Consider the following 23,383-nt stretch of genomic DNA (forward strand, 5'->3'; position numbering starts at 1 on the left):
CCAGGCTAACTCTAGATCCAAATCATCTGTATCCCGCACCCAGGCTCCCATGAATCAATGCTTCACGGACACAGCTGAAAGCCACAAGAAATACATGTGCCGGTCAAAGCTACGCCGCGCCGGACAGCGCTTGACTCACAAAGGCAAGACCTCTGTGGGCCGGAAGCACAGCTCCGCCCATGCTAATCTTTGCCTCACATGCCTCCACCATGATCGCAAGAAGTAGCTGCACCCCTGAACCTGACCTGGGCAAAGGGAGTGGGTTGGGGCGGTAGCCTCGAGCCCCCACGTCCAAGCAGATGCACGCCCCCCCCTCACCCGGGCGGCAGAGGGTCCTGCCTGCCCCACAGCAGCCCCAGGACCAAGACGCGCACGTGGGGGCGTCCAGGCAGACAGAGCGTGGCGAGACCTGGTCCAGCTCCTGAGGACCCCAGGCAGCCCCCGGCTCCAGGAGGGGCGAGTGCTCAGCCTGCACCCGTGCCCCCCGGCTCCCAAGGAGAGGGGACGCGGGGCAGGGCGGTCCCGGCACAGCGAACAGCCCCCGCTTGCCGAGGGCAAGCAGGCCCCTGCCAGGTCCCCTGGGGAGCAACATCATCACTGTCTGGAAGAAACGGTCGTCTCTGCTTTCCAGGGAAGCCCCCCAAGGGCAGCGTCGACTCGCCCCCTCTTGTCCTCCGCAGCGGCGCCCGTAAGGCCATACTCACTGGTCGTGGACACGGCCACCACGGGGCTGTAGTCGAATTCTCCGGAGGGGCTGGTGACCTTCAGTCGAAACCGGTACGGAGTCCGTGGCTCCAGGCCCTCCACCACGTGCTTGGTCGCGTACCCCCTGGAGACGGGACACCAGTGAGCTACCGACACCCCCACACCAGGCAGCGGAAGAGCGGGGGGACGCGACATCCGTCTCCAGTCCGGGGCTGGCCTTGGCTGGGGTGGTCACGCCTCTGCTGTCCCCCTCGGAGGCCTCCCCCAGCTTCACCTCCCGCCAGCCCCGCCTCCCCCGTGGACTCCCCTGCACCTCAGGCCTCCCCGGCCACTGCCCCTCCATTTTCTGTCCTACAATTTTCTTTCCTCCTCGGCAGAGCTCTCCTGAGGCCAGACGCACTCTCTGGGGCTCACATGCAACCTAAACATGTATTCAGTCCATCCCTCTCATTCCACGCAGCTCAGCTCCGCAGGGCCCCTTCCCGCCAGGCGCGGCCAAGAGTTGGCGGGCGCGCGACGGTGCCGAGCCAGCCCGTGGCTGGTTCAAGTCCCCTGACAACACGGCTCCAGCCCTGGGCCGGGTGGGCATCTGATGCCAACCCAACGATTAAACGGCCACGCCCACCCTCACAGCCCAGCAGCAGCCACCCACGGGCGAGGCTGGAGAGCAGCCCGGGCGGCAGCTGGAAGAGCAGCCTCTGGTTCCTCTGAGAAACCCAGACGACCTCCCAGATCCCCGTCCTGAACTCCCCGTCAGACAAGCAGTGACTCTGTTGCAGGGAGGGCCACGAAGGCCCCGGACAGTGCCCTGCTGAAGGCTGGGCTCTCGGCGTGAAGTGACCACTTCCCAGCCGCCTGCAGGGCCCTCCGCAGACAAGGCAGGGCAAGGCCGTGTGGGGCTGGAGGACATGGAGCCTCCGAGCACGGAGCCTGAGCAGAGTCTAAGGAGCCTGACCTTCGTCCTCCAAGCCACAGGGAACCGCTGAAGACGAGGGCAGAGGAAAGGCCAGCGGGCAAGGAGCTGCAGACAGAGGGCGAGAAGGGGCAGGGGCAGGACCGGGGACGCCCCACCCATGCTCTTGCCGGTGTGCTGGGTCGGGGCCCTGGGGCAGCGGCGCACTAGTGAGCAGATGGCGTTAGTCGGCGCCCCTGTAAGGAGACACAGCAGGTTAACGGGGGGATCAAAGGGGCTGAGCCCACAAAACCAGGCCACTGGCGCTGAGGAGGGAGCCCAGAGCAGCAGGACATCAATTCCAGACTGGCTGGTGGCCGACGTGGATGGACACTAGGTCAGGAGGAGACGGGAAATCCACACCCCCAAGGTCAGATGTTCCAGAGAAACGCTTCTATACAGAGAGGCTCAGCTAGCGTCAACGCTTCCTAGAGAAGCTGACAGGAGGAAGCAGACGAGGTCGGGATGGACAGTCCCATCCTGCCACCTAGTGTCCAGGGTGCGCGGCTGCTTCTGCGAGGGACCACAGGCGTTTCTCCACCCCAGCCAGGCCAGGCCGGTCCAAGCGCACCCCCAGGGCGGGAGAACGCAGGGCAGGGAGATGCCACCACCCAGGGGACACGTGCGGGGCTGGTGCTCGCGGCCACTCTCCACCTGGCCGCCCCGTAGAGGGGACACTCAGGGGGGAGGGAAGGGTTGCCCAGGACAGCCACACGCCCTCCTCCTCCACAGACCTGCTCTGACGTCCCCCTCGTGCAGGCTGGCGGGTGGAAACGCGTCAACAGAGAAACATGTGACATGGTTAAAACCACAGCTTTGATCAGCCAGGCCAGGAATTATTTTCCTATGGCGAGCACGTTTTGGATAATGCAATTTTTCTTTGGTTCAAAGAACATCTGTCATATCTTAGGGATGTCCTTTCAGGCAGCGGCCGAGCCCTCGTGCCCCCCACCCCACCCCGGGCACGCGGCTCCCACTGAGGGCCTCTGCAGGCGGGAGCACTCGGCCTGATGTCTGCAGGGGCCGACGGAACCAGTCGCGTGGAAACCGGACAATTTCCAGGGAAAGGCCACGAGACAGACCCGGTGTGGGAGCAGCTGGTTGAGGCTAAGAGGGGTGGCCCATGGGTGGGGAGAGCCCAAGCATCAGGGGCCCCGGGTGGGGTCTGCGGGGCCCCAGCCACGCCTGTGAGCAGTGCAGCCTGACGGGAACCTCGCTGAATTTCATCTGTCAATTCTGTCTCTTCGGTGTGGATTTTTCTCAATACGCCATTAGACTATTTCAGACACCTAAGGCGCTCTCGATCGTAAGGTGGTTTCCTCCCCAAGTTGCTGCTAATGCTTATTTTTCAAAGTTATTATCATTCCTAAGGAGCAGCATGCACATGCACTGACTCACTCTTTCCTTGAATTTCAAGAACGCGTCTTCTTCGAGACAATAGAAACCATCACAGCTAATCAGGAAATCAAAGCGCGAGGTTCAGCGACTCAGTGCCGCACTTACGTGTAAATGATGCCGAAAGTGTGCATTTTGGGGTCTTCTTCCTCGATGGCGAACCGGAACCACTGCTCCTGAGGCCCCTGGCGCTTGGCTTTCTTGTCCAGATCCCAGTACAATTCGATGCTGTGATGAGTCACTTTGCCCACGACAGGCGGGTGAGGCTTGGAGGAAGGTTCGATATCTTTAAAAAAAAAAAAAAAGATAGAGGGTTTCAAGACTTCCATTCCAGGAAGGAGATGAGCTGAGCGCATGACAGCTGCTCGCCCACCACCAAGCTGTCTTCCACACGCCAGGCAACCACGCCCTCTCGCTCCCCAACGTGGACCTCTGAGAAGCCCAGCGATGGGACACTCGGCTGATGTGAGCTGCCCCAGCCCTCACACGCGGTTGCACCGTGCCCAGCAGCATCACCCTTCACTCATGGCTGAGGGGGGTGGCCCATGGGTGGGGAAGCATTCAAGGATCAGGGCCCCAGGTGGGGTCTGCAGGCCCAGCCCACACCTGTGAACACCACGGCCTGCCAGGAACCTCGTCAAATCCACCTCTCGCAAAGGTTCCGAGAGGTTGTGTAACCTGTCAGACCAATCAGACGGGTCTCTGAGCGGAAGAAACCCCACAGACACGAGAACCTTCCGTGAACCACCGATGGACGCAGCTTAGAGACAAAGGGCATCTCTGCTCCAAATATCTGCAGCCCAGATGACAGTGCTGATGAGGGTCCATGTGCACCAAGGGAAAACCTGGAGGCTGGTCCCCAACCAGCAAACACGAGCAGTGCACACGGGAGTCAAAACCCACAGCCCCCAGAGAGCCGAAATGACACCGTGTCCCGAGTGGTCTAGCCTACGGCTACTGCGAGATGTGACTCCCTTTCCAGAGGGACAAGTGAAAAGATTAGCTATTGGCCGAGACATTGAAGGGAGAGGACACGCACACACTGGTGGAGGGAGAAAGCGAATTCTGCCTTTTCTTGAAAGCAATGCATCTACCGGCCTCTCCAGGCTTGCCCTCCTGCCAGTCTCTCCCAGAGACACCAGCGTGCAGGCGCATGGGGACGCGCATGTGAGCACCCCAACTGCTACAGCTCCCAGCAGCTTATAAGGACAGACGCTGACCCACTAAGGGAACCATCAGATAAATCATCGGCCTACAGCATAGAATAATCAAGAGTAGGCAGACTTTTAAAAATGGATGAGACTATTCCAGATGTCTTGGAAGGATTTCCAGAAGATACTGTTGAAGCAAAATCGAGATGCGAAGAAAAATGCAGGCTTGGAATTTCTGTGAAGATGGCACGGGCACAGCCGGGCACACTCCACCTAGTTCAGCGCACGAATCCCCCTCCATGGAAGTGGGAGTCACTGGTGTTTCTAGTCCAAAGTCACCTGGCCTAGGAGTTGAAGTGGGGAGAGGGGTCATGAGTGCATCCTGGACCACAGCGCCGGCCCCGCGCTACCCCAGGTTTGGCCTACTGCTGTGACTAGTAAAACTCCTTTCCCAAGTCCATGTTTAGAAAAACTCAAAAGCTGACATCTCTGCTATTTTTTTTTTTTTTAAAAGATTTATTTATTTATTTATACAAGCACTGGGTACAGTCAGAAGCGCGGGAGGGTGAGAGAATTCACCAGAGCCAGAGCGGGGAGCAGAGCAGGCAGAAGGACCGAAGGACACTGCTGAGGGGAGCGGCGGGCGGCAGGAGTGGTCTGCGCGCCATGTGGGACCCTCGCTGGCAGCTGGGGATCAAACTGGCGCTGGAGAGCCTGCGGGCAGCTTCGCAGCCCAGCGCTCAACCACTGCGCCACCAGGGGAGGCCCTCTGCTATTAATTTATTAACGACGGCGTTTCTAGCCACACTTGTTTTTATCTTAGGTAAGCAGAAGAACTATTTTGGGAATTGCATTCAGAAGTTTTATAAAAAGTACAAACATACCCATAAGCGCATATTCATAAACAATTCAGATGTTGATTTTTATACAGAAGTTCTAGAACTCTGTTTTTTCCCAAGTATACCTCCGAAAAAGTGCTTTGCTTGCTTGCGTTAGGCCTGATAATCATCATCCAAAGGAAGCCAGTCGCGGGCTCTCAGATACAACATCTAACTTTCCTAAAGATTACGGACAAAAAGAAAATTCTCTTAATTTTGCACGGTTCCTTTAAATAATTGGCAGGCGCTTTCTACTGTTAAAAGTTTTCCAAAGAAGGAAAAACAGCAACAACGAAACTACAAGGCCCACCTCAAAGGACAATTATGTCAGAATTTATGGATGTGCTGTGTGCCATAAAAGCTTTTTGTAAGAAACTTCTTATGCAAATCTGACAAATAAAACAATTTTATGCCCCTGTTGCCATTTGTCAAGCAATAAATAACATGAACATGAAATATGGGTCTGAGACACTGTCACTGTTCAGTCCCCATGGAGACAGAGATGGCATAAAACATGGGCTCTCCAGCGCGCCAGATCCCCGTTCTTAAAAGCTGTCATTTACAAATTATAGGCTTAAACACAGAATATGACAAAGAAGTAGCAAACCACTCTAAAATATTAGGGCTTAGCCTTCGAAATTTTTTAAGATAGAGGTTGCAATCATATCACACAACAGAAATGTACCAACCCCGCAGGAGGAGACGCAAAAGCTGAGTCACTAAAGCAGCAGATTGCTCAGCGTCCCAGGCTGCCGCTGCCTGCCTTTCAAATCCTGCAGGGGCACCTGTGATGGCACGTGTGCTGGACGGAGCCGTCACGACCAGGTCGAGGAAGGCGGGGACAGCTGGACAGGATGCCGCGGCGGATGCTCGTAGCAAAGCAGAACACAGAAGGTCAGAATCACGGGTCCTGTCCTCTCAAACACACCTGCAAACCGACCGAGGTCAAAGTTCAGTGGCAGGGACACCTGCAGCCTGGCCTCTAGTGGCCGACGGCCCATGACCAAGAGGCCACATGCTGTGGGGACACTGGAGGACAGCGGTGGCCGTCACCTGGGAGCGGCGCCTTGTCCCGTCTAATGCAACCACGAGTGGAAACAAACCCACGTCAGCGTGACGCGGACAATCAGCCCGCGTCCCGGGCCTTACAGGTGTCAGAAAATGCTTGTCATCAATACGTATCGAAATAGGAATTTTTCAAGCAAAATATCGTAACTGTCACGTGGTGACGACAGTTTCTCCTTCCACCTGAAAACAGAGTGAGACGCAGACGAGTGTGTGGTGCCGTCACCCCTGTGTGCACGACACAGAATCCTGTAAAGCCTCGTAGACGAAAGGACCAAGGTCGGACGTGGCGATAACCACCAGGAGACGCAATTGCTCCATTTCTACTAACCAAAGAAAGTGAAATTAATTGTGAGGCAACTATAAAACTGAATGGGAAGGTGCTCTTCAGACTGAGAAGAAACGGGCTTGCCGCAAGCCACAGTGGACAGACCACAGGTGGACAGGCCACGGCTGGGCAGCTCCAGGTGCTCAACAAGCCTTCACCAGGGCGGTGGCAGTGTTTGACAAATAACTTTAAAATACCCACACCTAGAAACCAGTCCCCACCTACAAACGGGCCCAAAGAAAATCTTCCAAAATGAAAAAATAAATGTAAAAGCTAAAATGTTTTTGTATAGTGTATACTTCCACTTACTAAGAAATTTTAAACATAAGCAAAGTGTGGATAGTGGATCTGCAAAGCTGCGTGGTGCGTGCCCGCGCTCCCGGCACCCAGCTCCACCACTCATAGGCAGGATGTGGCCAGTGGCTGTTTCAGCTGCGCTCCCCTCGCCAGGCCGGTTCCTTTGCTGAACGCTGGGAGACTGGGTGTTGCACCCGACGGCATCCTGAGCAATCCGCCTGTCATTTAATCGTTAAGATAAACACATGCAATTTGCAGCAACATGGATGGCGCTGGAAGGGATCATGCTCAGCGAAATAAGCCAAAAAGAAAAAGAAAAATACCGGATGGTCTCACTCATAGCAGGAATCTAGAAAACTTAAATAAGGGACCAGGAAAATGAATATAAGAAAGTGAAAATCAAAATCAACAAAAAACTATGAACCAGAGACACTTTTTGGGGGGTGGGGGGCGGGAGGGGAAGGATTGGGGTCAGAATGGGGCGTTTGCAATTGTATGGGGGAATATAAAAATAAAATTTAAGATTAAAAAAAAAATAATAATCGTTACAGACACTTTGTGAAGGACCAGAATGTCACCCATTTTACAGACAGGCCCTGGCACAAGGTCCGGCAGCTTGCCAGCGGGGGAGCCCGGGTAGCTGCAGATCAGGGATTCAAACCCCGCGTGCCGGACTCCAGAGCCATGTCCTTGGCCTCACTGCGCGGGATCTACTGCCCCCTTGTGGTCACATACGTGCACACCTGCATACACGACACCGCAAGCCAAGACCTGGAGAATCCCCTGTCACTCCCGGCGGCGAGAACTGCAGGAGCTCTAGCCAGCCAAGGACAGGTCACGTGCCCTGCGCACCGCGGTGCCGTCCATGGGGAGGGCGCGCGTCCTGCGCACCGTGATACGCCATGCCAGTGCAGGACAGGGCAGCCACTGCAGAGCCACCTGGAAGGATCTGGACTGACTTAAGTGCTGAGGGAAGAGCACAGACGGACACTACCCAGATAGACGGAATGTCACGAGTGACCACATACAGGTGCACGGCGACAGGAGGACTGAAAAAGGATTGAGAGACAATTCAAGTGGCCAAGTAATGACTGTCGTGGAGGTGAATTTTGACGCTGTGAGAGCATCAAATAAGGAAACAAACAACATGTAAATTGCACATGTTCACTCATTCTTAATGAAAACAAAATTGAGCTAAGGTAAGCCCCAGCCTGGTTTCTTCTCCCCTGAGCCTACACGGGCAAGACAGCAACAAGCATGATCAAAATAAACCAGGAGGAGTCGGCGAGGAAGCTCGGCGCCCGGGCCGCCCCGTGTACACTGTGGCTCCCTTTAGGGAAGCCGGCGGATGAGCCACATCACATTTATTCCCAAAGGAGCGCGTTTACTTTACACCCCTCCATTCAGCACATTTGTGGGACACCTGCTTTGTGTCCCCAGGGCTCAGCGAGACCAAGGTGGGGAAGGACGAGGGAACCTGGACACCAAACACATCCACGAGGTCCCCACGTAATGTCCAGGACGGGCTCTTAGAAACCGCACTGCGAGCTGAGCGACCCAGGGGGCAGGTCCCCAGAGAGCGTGGATTCTTCCAGCGCTGGCCCAGGTTGCTTCTTTCTCAGTGATCTAAGAAAGATGCTGCCTGAGGGCCCGCAGAGGCACACACCCCTGGGGTGTGGAGGCAGGTGCAGGGGGGACCTCTAGGGAGGCTTCTGCTGATGTGGGGGGGGCAACAAAGTGAGATCTGGGGGTCCTGGGAATGAGCCCAGCAGAGCCTGTGGCAGACAACACACCATGCTCAGTTACTTTGCAGACATTCTTCTGTTCAGGCTCCCAAGCAGCCCTATCTTAAAAAAAAAAAAAAAAAAATTATATAAAATGAACTGCTTCCGTCTACTTTGCGAACAAGCTCTTCAAGGGCAGAAATCAAAGATTACCCAAAAAATAAAAAATTAACAGTAAACTAACAAAAAATAAACACAACCTCCTGGAGCAAGAACCTTGAGCCTGGCCCGCTCCCCTGCCGGCTCTGCTGCCTCCCTCTCAGGTTACTGCCCCCAAAAACGACGTGATAAATAATTGTAAGATGATTTCAAATACATTAGGGGCTTTTATTTTTAAAATAAAAACAGAGGAGTGGTTGAGCTTTCCCAGTGTTCACCTGTTTTCTGCTTTTTGCTACTGAAAACCCTGCTTGGAACCCACGTCGTGCTGGAGGCGGACAGGAAGCACCGTCTGAGCTTCTTCTTGGACCTACTCACAGTAACTTCCCCGCCGCGGGGCCCGCTCTGCGCCAGGCCCTGGGCCGGACCCTCGTGAGTGGCCCAGGCGCTAAACGTACAGATGAGGAAGGCAGAGGGAGAGACTGAGCTCGGAGAGGGAAAGCAGCTTGTTCAGGGCTCCAGTCCCGGCTGCGGGCAGCAGAGGCTCCGGCCAGGTCTCTGGTGAGGCAAAGGGGCGGGGGGCAGAGGCTGACAGTCCCAGAGCTGGCAGCCCCAGGAGAGGTGGGGAAAGAACACAACTCTGGGTGCCAAAAGGGGACAATGAGGCAGAGTAGGGCAGTGGAAAAGTACCCCAAGGTAGAAAAAAGCCCCTGGGGGCTTTTGAGAGTGGTGGAGGGCCCCCAAAAGCACATATAGAAAGGGCGCCTACCTCCCTCGGTAACGGGCTCCTCCCGTGGGGCCCCTCCTGCTGTCAGGAGACTTCCTTGCAGAAAACCTGAGCTTGCAAATCTTCCAGCTGCAGTGTCGTGACTATTCCTTAATCGCTGGACACCAGAACCCAGCCCATCGACAGCACCGGCACCCATGCCCCCACCCCCGGAGTCTCTGTGGGAACCAACAGTGGATTCCTGCAAAATGGCAGCGTCTTTCATGAGCAGGTATGAAAAGTCAAATTGCTATTTCTGCTCTCCTAACCCTAACACGGAGAACGCCTCTGAGGCTTAAAATCCACTTACAGTGAAAATGGCAGGCGGTTCTAACAGTAGAATAGGGGAATACTCAAAATGCACTGGCTTAGATGACAGACCTTCTAGAAAACGATGCTAGTAGAGGGTGGGACCAACCAACTGTGCAAAAATCAAAATTTACACCCCTCCATTCAGCACATTTGTGGGACACCTGCTTTGTGTCCCCAGGAACAACTGTGCAGAAGCAGCAGGGCAGTGAAATGCACCCACTGCGCTGAGAATCGGGACAGTCGGGTCGACGTGATGAGGTTTCATGGTCATCAATCTAAGTCCGCCCATGAGAGAGGAGGGAGATGGTGCAAGATGCCCGGGTGGACGTCTGAACCGGGAAAGCTTTTTGGCCAGCAGATGGACGCGGAGAAAGAAAGTTCAGGAAGGATTCTCTCAACTCCAGCAGTTCCGCCCCAGCCGCAGTCCCTGCGTGGCAGGAATGTCCACGGCAACTCACGCTTGGGGAAAACTGAGACCCTCAGTGGTCGGCATGAGGGGGTCAGGCGGATCGTGAGGACGCGATCACACCTTGGGAGACTGGGCAGCACTTGAAATTAAATGGCTCTAAATAAATGTGGGTGAATAAATCTGGCGGGGGGGGGGAGGCTGGATCACACAATCCGTACATACGGAATGAAACCGTTTTCATGAAGTTTGATCAAATCAAAGGCTATCAAGAGGAGGTGGGGGAGAAGGGACAGCAGAAAAATAATTGCCTCGGGGACATTTTGTTTCTCAAGCTGGGTGGCAGCCAGTGAAGATCATGGTATTGATTTTATGCCTGAACTGCTTAATGAAACAGAACAAGGCGCTGCACCTTGGCCGCTGCTCTGCCCCTACCGTCTCGGCCAGCGCCCGAGCGAGCGGGTATCTCGGCCCCGTGTACGTCACCGCGATCCTCACGTGCCACAGAAAGGTGGCTCAGCTTCAATTCAGAACCCCACAGGGGTCCTCCGCCTGAGACAGTCACACTCCATCGTCAACTTGCACCTAGACACCGAGCTCCCGGAGGCGAGTGAGCGGAGGTTCGGTCGCTTTCCGCCCCGGCACTACTCAGCACGTGTTTGCTTTGAGCTGATCTCACATGATTCAAGTATTCATGAGATTGTTTTATAATTCCTTAAAACATGTTACGATTAATTTAACCATGAAAGATTAGTTCCTCCACATACAATAGAGCTTGACATAGTTTACGCTGCAGCTGTCAATACGGATCAGTAATTCAACTGCTGACTGTTTTGCCACGGGGGCGAGAAACAGCCCCTTCGGAGGGGCTTCCAGAAGTTCTGCAGCAGAGCCCCCCATCCCCACACGTGTCGCCTGTTCCCGCGTGTCCACCCCAGAGGACGCCACATGCCTGACTCAGAGGTTGTTGCCGTCTGTGGAATGTGCTAGCAATGAACTCAACTCAGGTTGTGACACAGATCACCTGGGCTGCGCGGATCTCTCTTATTTGCACAGTGGAACGGAGCAGGCTGACACCAAACCCTTGGGGTCCTAGAGCTTTCAGCATATTGCACGGTACAAAGAGTGATTCCACAGGGGTCATCGTCTCGAATTTCCCTCAACTACCTTGTCTGTTCCCCGTCCTGCCAAAGCCCCTTTTCCTAACCTTCTCTGTTCTTTGATTTTTTAAAAAGATTTATTTATGCATACAAGAACTGGGGTGTAGACCAGAAGTGTGGGGTGGGGGTGGTGGGGTGGTGGTGAGAGGATTCACCAGAGACAGGGCGGGGAGCAAAACAGGTGGATCGACTGAAATCCACTGCTGAGGGGAGCAGCGGGGAGGCAGGAGAGGTCTGCTGTGCCATGTGGGTAGCTCCCTGGCTGGGGATCAAACTCGGGCCGCAGTGGCTGGCGCTGGCTTGACGGCACTGTGTCTGTAACCCCTGCGCCACCAGGGAGGCCCTGTTCTTTGATTCTGGACACTGCTTTTAAACATGACCCTGTGGAAAGGACTGAGGCGAGGGTAGGACAAACAGAAGCATCCAGTTCCCCGAGCCCACGGGCCTGCAGCAGACACAGCCACAAAGCCGAGCCCACTGGGTTGAAAGCGACTCCCGATGGGGGTTGTTGCTGGAAAGGGGAAGAACAAAGATCCCGAGAGAACTCTGTGCTCAGGCCTCAAGGGCACAGGCCAGAGAGGGCCGCAAAGACCCGACAGCCGGGAAAAGGGCCCCGCGTCGCACACGCTGACAGCCGCCGCGTGAGGCGCAGAGTGGCCGGGTGGAAACCCACACCCGAAAATGAGGTCATTTTAACAGCGACCCAGTCAGTAATCCACTAATGTTAAGACCCCCGAGAGAGACGCAGCCCTTGTCATCACAATACCTGATACCTAAGATCTTTAAAAGTTGTAATTTATTCATGAAAACGCCGAATTTTCTGTTATGGACCAATCCATAATACTCGCCTCACACTCTGCCTCTTCCAAATGGGGTTTTTTTTTATAATTTATAACCACGTCCCTGCTTCTTCAACAGCTTCCTGCAAGGGCTTGCGGTAAAAGAGAAACAACAGAAGGGCCGGGTGATCGCACCATAGAAAAACAAATTTTTGACCATAAATCTCTCCAAGCTCACTCATTCAAAATAGGTTAGCAGGGTACACGGGAGGAAATAAATGGCACTTTTGCTGCCAGGATGGAAAGAACGGGGATCATAAATTGGGTATTAATTATAAATAATGGTCATTGTTCCATGCATTTATCAAAATAATGTCCTGAAGAGGAAATCCCCTGCTTGTAATAGGGGATTGTTTTCCTATTCATCTGTGTCTCGGCTTCAAGAGCGTCTCAGAGGCAAAGATTCATGTCGGTCCCTTCGTTGTAAATAGTCACTAAACCTTCTCGGTGAAGAAATCTCCAAGGCAGCTACTCCGCCACAGTGGTCCTTCCAAAGAGCCTCTCGGCTGGCGTGGAAGGGCCGCTCTGAAGCCAGAGTGACTCCCTGCCGAGCAGCAGTCCCAAGCCCGCTCCGCTGAGCTCAGCCTGGACGCCAAGGCCCGCCAGCTCTTCCCGACGGGGTCTTGAGCTCAGCGTCCCCCAGCTGCCTTCCTCACCCCTCCCTAGCCTTCTCCCACGTATACCCCGCCCTACCCTTCAGGCCTTTCCCTAGGTTTCCAACAAGTCTTTCAGAGATTTGTACTTCAAATGCTCTTTAAGCCACAAACCCGTTTTCACTCACACTACCTGCCTATCCCTGTCAAACTCACATTACGAAATAACCCTAAAAATGAAATTTGGCGCGTGGAGGGCCTGTGGTGCAGCCTTGCGTAAGGAGAACGTGATAAACACCACGCCGTGGCGTGAATTCTAGCAAATGTGCTGGAAGCCTCGAGAAAGAAACCCAGGCGGTGTTTAGATATTGGAAATCTAAATCTTCCTCAGGTTAGCACATTTCCCCGGTGGCATGCGGGGCCGAATCCGCAGGCAGAGGGCCCGGGGTGCCCAGGAGGCCAGAGGGATCCCGCAACTGTCTGCGCAGACCCTGGAGAGCGGCGAGAAGCAGGGCTGAGCCAAGACCGGCTCTGGGCGTGCCACAGGGCACCCACAGAGGCCACGTCCAGTCAACCCTCGGTCACCTCCAGGGCAGAAGCCACTGCCCTGTGAAGGAAAGATGCCCCAAGTTACCCACTGCCTTTAAGACGACGCAGAGCTGGGCCTCCCCAGTGGTGCAGCGGTTGAGCGCTGGGTTGCGAAGCTGCCCGCGGCCTCTGCGGCGCCGGTTCGATCCCCGGCTGCTCCCCGGCCACCGGAGGAGGGTCCCGCATGGCGCACAGACCTCTCCTGCCGCCCGCTGCTCCCCTCAGCAGTGTACTTCGTCAGTCTGCCTGCTCTGCTCCCTGCTCTGGTGAATTCTCTCACCCTCCCGCGCTTCTGACTGTACCCAGTGCTTGTATAAATAAATAAATAAATCTTTAAAAAAAAAAAAAACTTAATAGCAATTTAAACAAAAAACATTAAAAAAAAAAAAAAAAAAAAGACGACGCAGAGGTGACCAACCCCCAGGCAGGTGAGCAGACACCGAGGCCAAGGCGTGCGGGAAGCGTCTGGTGCTCCACACCCACGGCCCCACTGACCCCAGGAGAGGCTCCCAATGCACCTTTCAGTGGAGCAAACCCACCACGGCCCAGCTCCTCTGACGCTTCTTACACTCCAGGCCAAGAGAGTCAGGCCCCAAACAACGTGGACGGCCCCAAGGCCCCAAACACAGGCCGCCCACATCCTCCAAAGTAGCCAGCCCCAACGCTTACCGGCCCCCTTGCCAGGCTTTCCACAGACACCACGGGGAAGCCTGTGGCTGGAGCCCCCTCACTCCCTCCACCTCCTGGCTGACCCCAGCCCACGCGGCTCGCATGGGTGCCCCCGCCCCAGGGAACCCTGAGTCCAACGATCTTCCAGTGCCTGTGGCCTCCCCATAGCTGAGTCACAGCAGCCCCGCAGTGGAGCAAGCCTTCCTGGACGGCAGCAGTTAGAACGATCACATTCAGGGCACCCACAAGCGCTGCAGGAAAGTTTTATTTACAGAAATTTATTAGAAATGTCTGTGGAAAAAAGCAAGTGGAAATTCCAGAAAGGAGAATACAGTTGAGACCAAAACTAGGCGGGCGGACTCTGCTAAGTTCAGCAGAGATAATCCAACAGTTGACGAATTTACCCAACGTGCCCAGAATAAAGGAAGATCAAAGATATAAATAGGGGCAAGAAGCCAGAATGAGCAGCTCTTATACACAATGTAAAGAGGTGTCTTCTCACCCCCAGAGTGTGGTAAACTCAAACCGTGTGGTGGGATCCCGGAGCCGGCACCAGCGATGATGTGTTCACTGCACGTGCCTGCCCAGCGCCCCGCGCACCCGCGGAAATGTCCACATTTCCCCTTCATGGTTGTTAAGATTCTCTTTGCTCTAGTTTGTCCAGCTGTCTAGACTATAAGGAACATGAGTGAGTCCTTCCTGGGTTAACAAAATGGCCAAATGAACATTCCCACAGATTCTCTCTTCCCATTTAATTTTCTTTTCTTCTTTTTTTTTTTTTTAGGAGCGCGCGAGCGTGGCCCCCACTACCACAAGTTATGCAGGTGAGTTTCCCACATTTACAGAAATCTCAGGGGTCAGCCAATCCGGAGTGCAATGGGGGCGCCTTGCTCTGGGGAACCACCTCCCGTGCCAGGTCAGCGCCCCACAGAGGATCACATAGTGATGTAATCATTAAGTGATAACTTTAAATATTTTGTAAATGGCCTAGTCTCACTTTAATTACTTTATCCCGTCACAAGCTTCCCAGTCAATGTGCTGCATTTCAGTGCTAACTTTCTGCAAAACTAACAAGAGCCCTTGATCAAAAGTAAAGTTGATCTGAAGTGGGAAAGCAATAAAAAGAAAAGTTGCTCATGCTCCAAGATGCTCAACATCACTAATAATCAGGCAATGCAAATCAAAACCACAAAGAGAGATCGCTTCACACCAGTAAGAACGGCACACAGTGAAAAAACTAACAACAACAAATGCTGGTGGGGATGTGGAGAAAAAGGAACCCTCTTATTCTGCGGGTGGGAGTGCAAACTGGCCCAGCCACTACGGAAAGCCACTGAAGGACCCTCACATTGCTAAAAATGGATCACCATAGGACCCAGCTCTTCCATTTCTAGAATTTACCCAAAGGACACAAAAACATTCCTTGAAAAGGATACTTGCACACCTATGTTCATCGCAGCAACTGTCCACAGCAGCCTGTAATATATAGAAACAACCTAGATGCCCCAAAACAGATGACTGGACTAGAGATGTGGTCCATGCGCACAATGGAATACTGCTCAGCCATCACAAAAAGATAAACTCGGGCCATTTGCAGCAACATGGATGGAGGTGGAAGGGATCACACTCAGTGAAATAAGTCGGAAGGGAAATAAATATCAGATGGTTTCACTTACAGGAGGAACACAGGGAAGCCAGACAAGGGACCAGGGGGGAGGAAAGAAAACTCGCAGGCGAACTATGAATGGAAGACATTCATCAGGGAGGGGAGGGAGAGGGAGGGAACTGGGAGGGAAGAGGCAGACCACACGCGTGTATGGTGACGGCGCGAGGGTGTCTCGGTGCTGGGAATTTTAGGGGACAACACCTGAGAGGAGAAATCAAATATTGCACAAAAATGAACAATGATGTAAAAACATGTAAATAAACAATGGTGCGTGCTCCTGTAGAGCGGGGCTGATGGCTCTTTCCCATTTTCGAGAGCAGGAGAACTCGCTGCCGCCTGCAGGGAGCGTCAGCGCCGGAACACAGGACCCAGGTGCATCTCCAGGAACCATTCTCGCACAGCACTGAGAAAGCCTTCCTTTTTTTTTCAAATATATTCAGTTGTTATCTTGGCTGTTCCCCTGCTGGTCCCTAAAAAGTATCATAAATAAGTTTAAGCTGCAGGAGTGGCTACATTTGGTGTGAAGTGTGCAACAGCTTTATTCCAGTAGACAGGAAGAAACCCTTCTAGCCAAACCACTACACGGCCCAGCTCTCCATAGATCTCCATTTTCCTTCTGGTTCTGTCTTTAAAAATGGGACTAAATCCTGCTTTGGCCGAGATAATTGAGGACAGTTCATTTAAATAGAAAACAGTCAAACTGTGAAAATCTTTTCATCTTGGGCCTCCCCGGTGGCGCAGCGGTTGAGCGCTGGGTTGGGAAGCTGCCCGCAGCCTCTGCAGCGCCGGTTCAATCCCCGGCCGCCGGGCGAGGGTCCCACATGGCGCGCAGACCTCTCCTGCCCCCGCTGCTCCCCTCAGCAGTGTATTTCTTCGTCACTCTGCCTGTTCTGCTCCCTACTCTGGCTCTGGTCAATTCTCTCACCCTCCAGCACTTCTGACTGTACCCAGTGCTTGCATAAATATTTTTTTTTTTAAATATTTTCATCTTCCTGAAGCATGAGCTAAGCACCCCCCCCCCCCAAATTCCACCGCTGTGGAATGTATCTTATTTCTTGGAAAGAACTTGAATTTGTGGGGGAGCTCAATAATCACTCAAGATGAAGCATATAACTGAGTTTCTATTAAAACACAGCTTAAAAAATAGCAAGTCACCTGCATCGACTACTGAATATTTCACAGAAATTCTTTGGCAAGCAAAGCAAGTGACATAAAAAAAAAAAATAACCTAAGGCGATTTCTGCTGATGTTCTAACTTTAGGCAACGGTTCTTTTTGAACTTTTAGTTAAATGAATGGTCTTTTTCCCCCACAGCAAATCACATGAGATAAAATCGATCCCAATCCCTGGTTTATAGGACACAAGATATCGGGACAAACAGCTGGTAGCACTGAGGCGGCGGCTGGATTTCTGCACACCTTGTCCAGAGTAGCTTCTCGCAGAGACCGACGGTTCCAGATAAAACAGCATGCAAAACTGCCGCCCGCAACACGGCAAAGGAGCCTGAAGGAACAAATGTTCCGGTGAAAACCCCCCCACACACACATTCCATCACTAATTCAGGATTTGTAGTACGAGAAAAATTTGATTACACGATGACGGGGCTCAGCTGAACACCGTAGCCATTTTTAAATGCATTTGAACTGCTCTCATGTCTGCCTTCATCTCGGGGAAACTTGCCGGTTTTCTTTGCAGTTATTGATCATTTCAGGACTCAGGAGCAACAGAATGGAGGATCCTGGTAGAAGCGGAAAGTGAAAATCGGAAGACCGAGGCTTGGCAGGAGGCTTCAAAATGTCAAAAACTTCTCGGTAACGACGGGAATGAAAAGACCTGGCGGCTGCAAATCCGCAGGGTCACTTCAGAGAGAGTCACGATTGCCAAGAGCACAGATAGTAAAAGTGACAACCGACATGATGAATAAGATCTTGAGAATCAGAGCACTCCAGACGGGAAGCGGGAACTTCAGAAAACAATCTCCAGTCAGCGCAGCCTCATGCAGCGGGACCTGCTGGCTCCCCTGAGCACCGTGACCTTCGCCGGGTCTGGATGGGGGGTCACCCGCCGAAGGACACTTGGTCATGTCTGAGTTTGACTAACAGAAATAAAGCTGCCAGCAGGATCCTGCCTGGGCTTTGTGTGGGCCTGAGAGTTTTTCAAAAAGGACCATTTGGTTTTTTCTCCTTTCCAGTCTTTAGCCTTTGTTCTTGTCCGCAAGGCTCGAGCGATGGTGCTGTGTTCACGGTCCTTTTTTTTTTTTTTTTTAAGATTTATTTATTTATGCATACAAGAACTGGGGCCCAGGCCAGAGGTGTGGGGGGTGAGAGGACTCACCAGAGACAGAGTGGGGACTAGAACAGGCAGATCGACTGAAATCCACTGCTGAGGGGAGCAGCGGGGAGTCAGGAGAGGTCTGCCGCGCCATGTGGGTGGCTCCCCGGGTGGGGATCGAACTCGTGCTGCAGAGGCCGCGGATAGCTTTACAGGTTGTGTCTCAACCCCTTGCGCCAACAGGGAGGCCCGGTTCTAACTTTTAAAGGAATGCTCTAAGGCCACCCCACCCCACCATTTGGGTCCGTGCCACTCAAGGTCAAGGGCAGTCCCACTGCTAGCTTGGAGCGCATTCATCATCATGTTTGGGTGTTGACTTATCAAATGATTTTTCTGCTCCCATTGAAATGATCAAATATTTCTCTCTTTGTGTGTGAATGGAAAACATTTACAGTTTTGCTAACATTAACTGGTCTTTTGAAATTAACAACTGCTTGGGACACATTAATTGTCTATGCTGCTTTCAGTTAGAAGCTCGAATTGTTCTAAGACTGTCCACATAGGTGCATATGTCTTTTTTTGTTTTTTTTTTTTTGTTGAACCATGTGAAAGTAGGTTACAGATCATGTTTCTCGAAATAGTTCAGCCCATGTCTCCTAAAAGAAGAAGAACAGTGCCCACAGAACCTAAGACATGGCCATACCCGGACAGCATAACTTATTTTATTATATTATATTATATTATATTATATTATATTATATTATATTATATTATATTATATTATATTATATTATATTATATTATATTATAGGGAAACTTGACTGTGGGCTACTTGACCTGTTTATGTTCTTGTTCCCTGAGTCTTCCCTGAATCCAAGCATTCAAGCAATAACCATGAGCTGCCTTTAGCTGTTACGTCTCTTCTTCTGGATAGATCTTCATCTTGTCTTTTATTATGTTCACAATTTTTAAGTGTCCAGGTCATTTGCTTTGGAAAACGTGCTATAATGTGAATTTTTCTGATTGTATAGCCATGACCACTTTCAGATTGAACCTTTCTAACAAAGAAACTGCTGTCACGAGCTTCCCACAGCCTCACATCCGGCGGAGGCCGTGCTTCGGAGAGGTCCAGCTTCAGCCCTTGGCTCCAGGGGACTATACTTTGGGAAAGCATCACCCCACGCTGGCCAATGAGAGACTGTCCAGCTGGCTTCTGTATCTTTTTAGATGCCTGCATGGATTTGTTCAGTATCTCCTTGGTGTGTTGTTGTTTGTGGCACATCCAGGCATCCTAAGCTCACCTGGTATTTTCAGGCCCAACACTGGTGTCATCCAGTCCGCTAAGCCACTTCCCTCAGAGTGCTCATTTCTCCCGGGGAGACGTCATTCTAGGTGCTTCGGGGACAGGTGGGATGTCTAGAGAATGAGTTCACACTGGCAGCTGCAACTCAAGCCCAACACAACAGCGACCTGTGGCTCCTGACAGTCGCATGTCCCCCCTCCAGGGCAAGCTGCAGCCACATCAGGTGTGAACTGGTCCAGCTGTTATGAAAGGCAGCACAGCGATTCCACCAAACACTAGAAAGAAAAATTCTAAAATATCCAGTTATCCCACTTCTGGATGTTTACCCCAAAAGTACAAAAACACTAACTCAATGCACCTCATGTGTGCCGTCCCGCCGCATCACACAGCCACGAGTGGAAGCCGCCGAGCCCCACTGACTGGCAGAAGGCTTGAAGACGCTGCACGTGTACACGACGGTTACCAGCAACTACCAGAGCAGGAAGAGGAAGCCCTGCCTTGGCAGCAACCTGGACAGAGCTAGAGGGAACGGTGCTCGTGAATAAGCCAGACAGAAAAGATGGACACTGTGCTCTCACGCATACTGCACCATCAAACAGATGAACTAAATAAATAAAATGAACTTTGGGATTTTGGATAAGACTAAAATAAACTTTTGGATAAGACCAATCAATGGTCACAGAGGGAAGGGGTGGGTAAGCTGGGGGAAGGGGAACAATTGGGTGAAGGATAAATTTGGACTTTTAGTGGGGAACTCCATGCACTACACACACATGTTCCTTCTCCATGACGAGCCCCAGAAGTGGGGGTGTTACCATGCAATGTAACTTCAACAAAACAAAATATTGAGAAATAAAAAAATTCCATCAGCACGAACATGCTTTCTCAATTGCTCAATCTCAGAACCTGCATAAAAATAGTATCAAAACTGGTATCAACAAATCCGTAACATTCATTCTGCAACAGGGGGGTCCCCAGGAAAGGGGGAGATTCCAGGTTTCCTGCCCCACCCAAAAGGAGGGTGGAGCTGAGCAGGGAGAGAAGAAGCTGCAGAGGAGACTGAGGAAGGAAGGAGCAGGATGGAGCCAGAAGGAGACCTGGAGGAGGCGCGTGGAGCCGAGAGACACGTGAAGAAGCTGCGCTTGCCTTTTGGTCGTGGACTGGGTGACACAGACGTGGGTGAGATCCGTGGGGAGGCGACAGTGGCAACTTTTATCTTGATTTTGATTCTGCTCTTTTCCTCCCAGACTTGTCTGGGTGTTTCTGATCCTTTTCTGTGGGTCCCCACGGGAAGGCGCTTAGGATTTTTGGCAGCTTTGGGGCCTTGCTCTGGGCCAATCCTGCTGGGGTGGACTTTTACCCATAAGGGGACAGGTCACTTTGGGTGCTTGATTTAGAAACCAGATTCTTTGCCTTTCCTGTACTGTTTAATTGTATTAAAGTTCCTTTCCATTAAAGTCTCATAGGTTTTCGTGCTGATGCAGCGGATGGCAGAACCTATTTAGAGCTGGCAGGTTTGCGGGGTCTGAGGTGCCCCCCTCCCTGCCCTGTAACCATCCTTTAGTCTATCTTCAGAACAGAAACCACTAAGTTGTAGGCTCTGAAAGTACGTTCAAGAGTTAAATGAATTACTTTTCTGCGTGGCTAATAATTTGATGAACAGGCAGGTCCACTTGCTTCTGTTTGTATTAAATGTTTGCTTTCCATCCTTGTAAATTTAACTGTTCTAATTAACAGCGAACCATTGAAGTTACTTTTCTAAGTAGCTTTAAGTCTCTTTCACTCCCCTAACCCTCCTCCCCTGATCCCACCCACCTCACGTTGTTAATGTTTCTACTTTCACGTATTTTGCAGACATGCACAGACACACACATGCACAGACACACGCACGCAGGCAGCACAGGCAGCTACTGACACTCTGTGACTTGCTTTTTGTCACCATCTTTTTGAAACCTTCCCTATAGTTCAGCTCACGGTCAGGCATGTCTGTGAGTGGCTGTAGCACTGATTATTTCTCCAGGCCTTTAGCTCCTACTTGAAATAAAATGGGTCGCTTTTCCCACATCTCACAACAAAGTTGAAAAATTGCACAATTCTAAAAACAACCTGCAAAGCAGAACCTTTTCTAGGCTGTTGATAACTTTCAAAAATCGCAGTGCAAATCAAAACCTGAGTGAGGGCCCAGCCTGCAGGCACGAGGTGTGTAAAGTGAGACACAGAAAATACCAAGTGCTTGTGGAGGCAGAGCGGCCAGGCCTCAGACCCCTGGTGACGGTGCCACCTGTGTCACCAGTGCCGGCTAGTCTCTGTCCAGCACAGCAACACGCTGCCTCAGGCCCACCCAGACCATGAACCAGAATGTTCACAGCAGCTCTATTGACAGTGGTCAGATGTAGGCACTGCCCAGAGCCCACCCACACGTGCGGGATACACAGGGAGGACAGCGAGAGTGCGGCGTCTGCAACAATGCGCAGTGGCCGAGCCTGACGCAGAGTCAGGGGGATCAAGCCACGCCAAGCCCAGCAGATGCCTGCCTGCTCCCCTCACGGCCCCCCAGCTGAGCGCGGCTGTGCCCATCTGGGGTCATAATGTAGTAGGTAATATGGGGGTGGAGAGGGAAATGGCATTTGGGATCCACAGCTCAGCAAGGCCCATGGCACCTGCCTGCGGGGCGGCCACTAGCTGCCCCTGAGACCAGTCGGGCACACCCCGCGGGGAGGAGCGCACACCTGCCGCAGGAGCTGGAGACGCGGCTGACGGGGTGCAGTCCTGCTTCTGCCACAACCCAGCCTTTGAAAATTTCTCTATTTTAAAAAAAAGGTTTTGGGGGGTACAGGGAGCCGGGTTACGTGTGATACACGTGGGACGTCTGCACGTTTCTATCAGGACGAGACACCCACAGCTCTACCCCCCGCCCCGCTGAGCCTGTTTTAAAAGCTCCTTCCACAGGGCACTGGGATCAGCCTCTATCTGCGCAGAGGCCCTGGCGACAGCACCCCGCCCGCTGGCCTGCCTGCCCGGGGCTGCCACCTCGGAAGCTCGGACTTTCCTGGGCGCCCCAGGAAGTGGCAGGAGCTGGGGGGCGCCCCTGGGCCAGCAGGGGTGTGACCTGCCCCCATTCATCCTGTCCTCTCTCCCCAACTTTCTGTGTTTACAAAAAGAGCCCCGTGTCTTTAGTAGTGGACGCTCATCAAGTGCAGTGTGGTCAGCGACATACGGTCATCAAGGGCCACCCCTCCGCCCCGGTTCCAGAGGTTGGGCCTCACCCCCGGTGGTGCTGCCTCAGCCACTGCCCAGGAGCGGGGTCTCGAGTCACTTACTAAGAACCATACCTCAAAGGAGCCCACAAGGCGCTGGAGGGTTTATTTCAGGTGACCTGCGACAGCAAGAGCTTGAAGCCGTCCTGCAGCTCCAGGGCGCGGGCCGGTCATGCGTGCCACGGCTCCACCCGCAGAAGCTGAAATCTCCCTACATCTGCTAGATCCCTGGCCCCCGGCGTCCACGCAGCTATTTCACACACGTCCCGACAAATACTATGAGACGCGGAGCCGAAGTCTGCCTGTCTAGGCTGCCCCGATGGATCATCCAGCCTCACACGCTGGCCCAACAGCCCCACACTTCACAATGATGTTAAAATGGAGCCTGTCCTCCCCCCAAGCCCAGCTCTCTCCACACCGGTCCTGCTGTCAGACAGACGAGTTCTCCTGGACCCGCCTGCACCTGCATTCCGACGGCCCCCAGCGCCCACGGCCGCGGCCACGGGTGTTGTGGATTCTTGCTTCTTTCCTGTCAGCGCATGACCTATGAGCAGGGACTTGAGCACATGATGAAATCTGCTCCATTTCACCACCCTTGGATGCGCTGGGGCCTGGCGCTTTGCCCTGGGACGGGGATATCCTCCCAGCTCAGGAGCCTCCACCCCCAACTCTTCGGCTCTGCGCCTTACTTCTCTGGCCTGTCCCTCAAAACCCACCCTCTGCGCCTCATGCTGTCTCTGGAGCTGAGGCCTCCTCGGGATATTGTAGCGCAAGGATTTGCTCATCGGTTCCTCAACCCAGAGCCCCACCCAGCACCAGAGAGCACCCTTCACCTCCCCATGCGTCAGAGGAGAAGACCAGACACAGGCGGTGCTGCATCTTGTAAGCAAAGAAATCAC

General features: G+C 53.0%; 1 protein-coding gene across 1 annotated transcript in view; it reads right to left on the reverse strand.

Annotated features, from left to right (window-relative positions):
- Positions 1-23,383, reverse strand: part of FANK1 (fibronectin type III and ankyrin repeat domains 1) — a 56,415-nt gene that overhangs the window by 14,450 nt on the left and 18,582 nt on the right. The window contains exons 2-3 of the mRNA XM_037496299.2: positions 3,161-3,338; positions 705-829 (exon numbers count right to left, since the gene is read on the reverse strand). Of these exons, the coding sequence (XP_037352196.1) occupies positions 705-829; positions 3,161-3,338 (303 nt within the window). The remainder of the gene's footprint in view (positions 1-704; positions 830-3,160; positions 3,339-23,383) is intronic.

The sequence above is a fragment of the Talpa occidentalis genome, unplaced genomic scaffold (genome assembly GCF_014898055.3).
Source record: "Talpa occidentalis isolate TD23 unplaced genomic scaffold, MPIMG_talOcc4v2.1 talOcc4.8, whole genome shotgun sequence".
In the NCBI taxonomy this organism is placed as follows: Eukaryota; Metazoa; Chordata; class Mammalia; order Eulipotyphla; family Talpidae; genus Talpa; species Talpa occidentalis.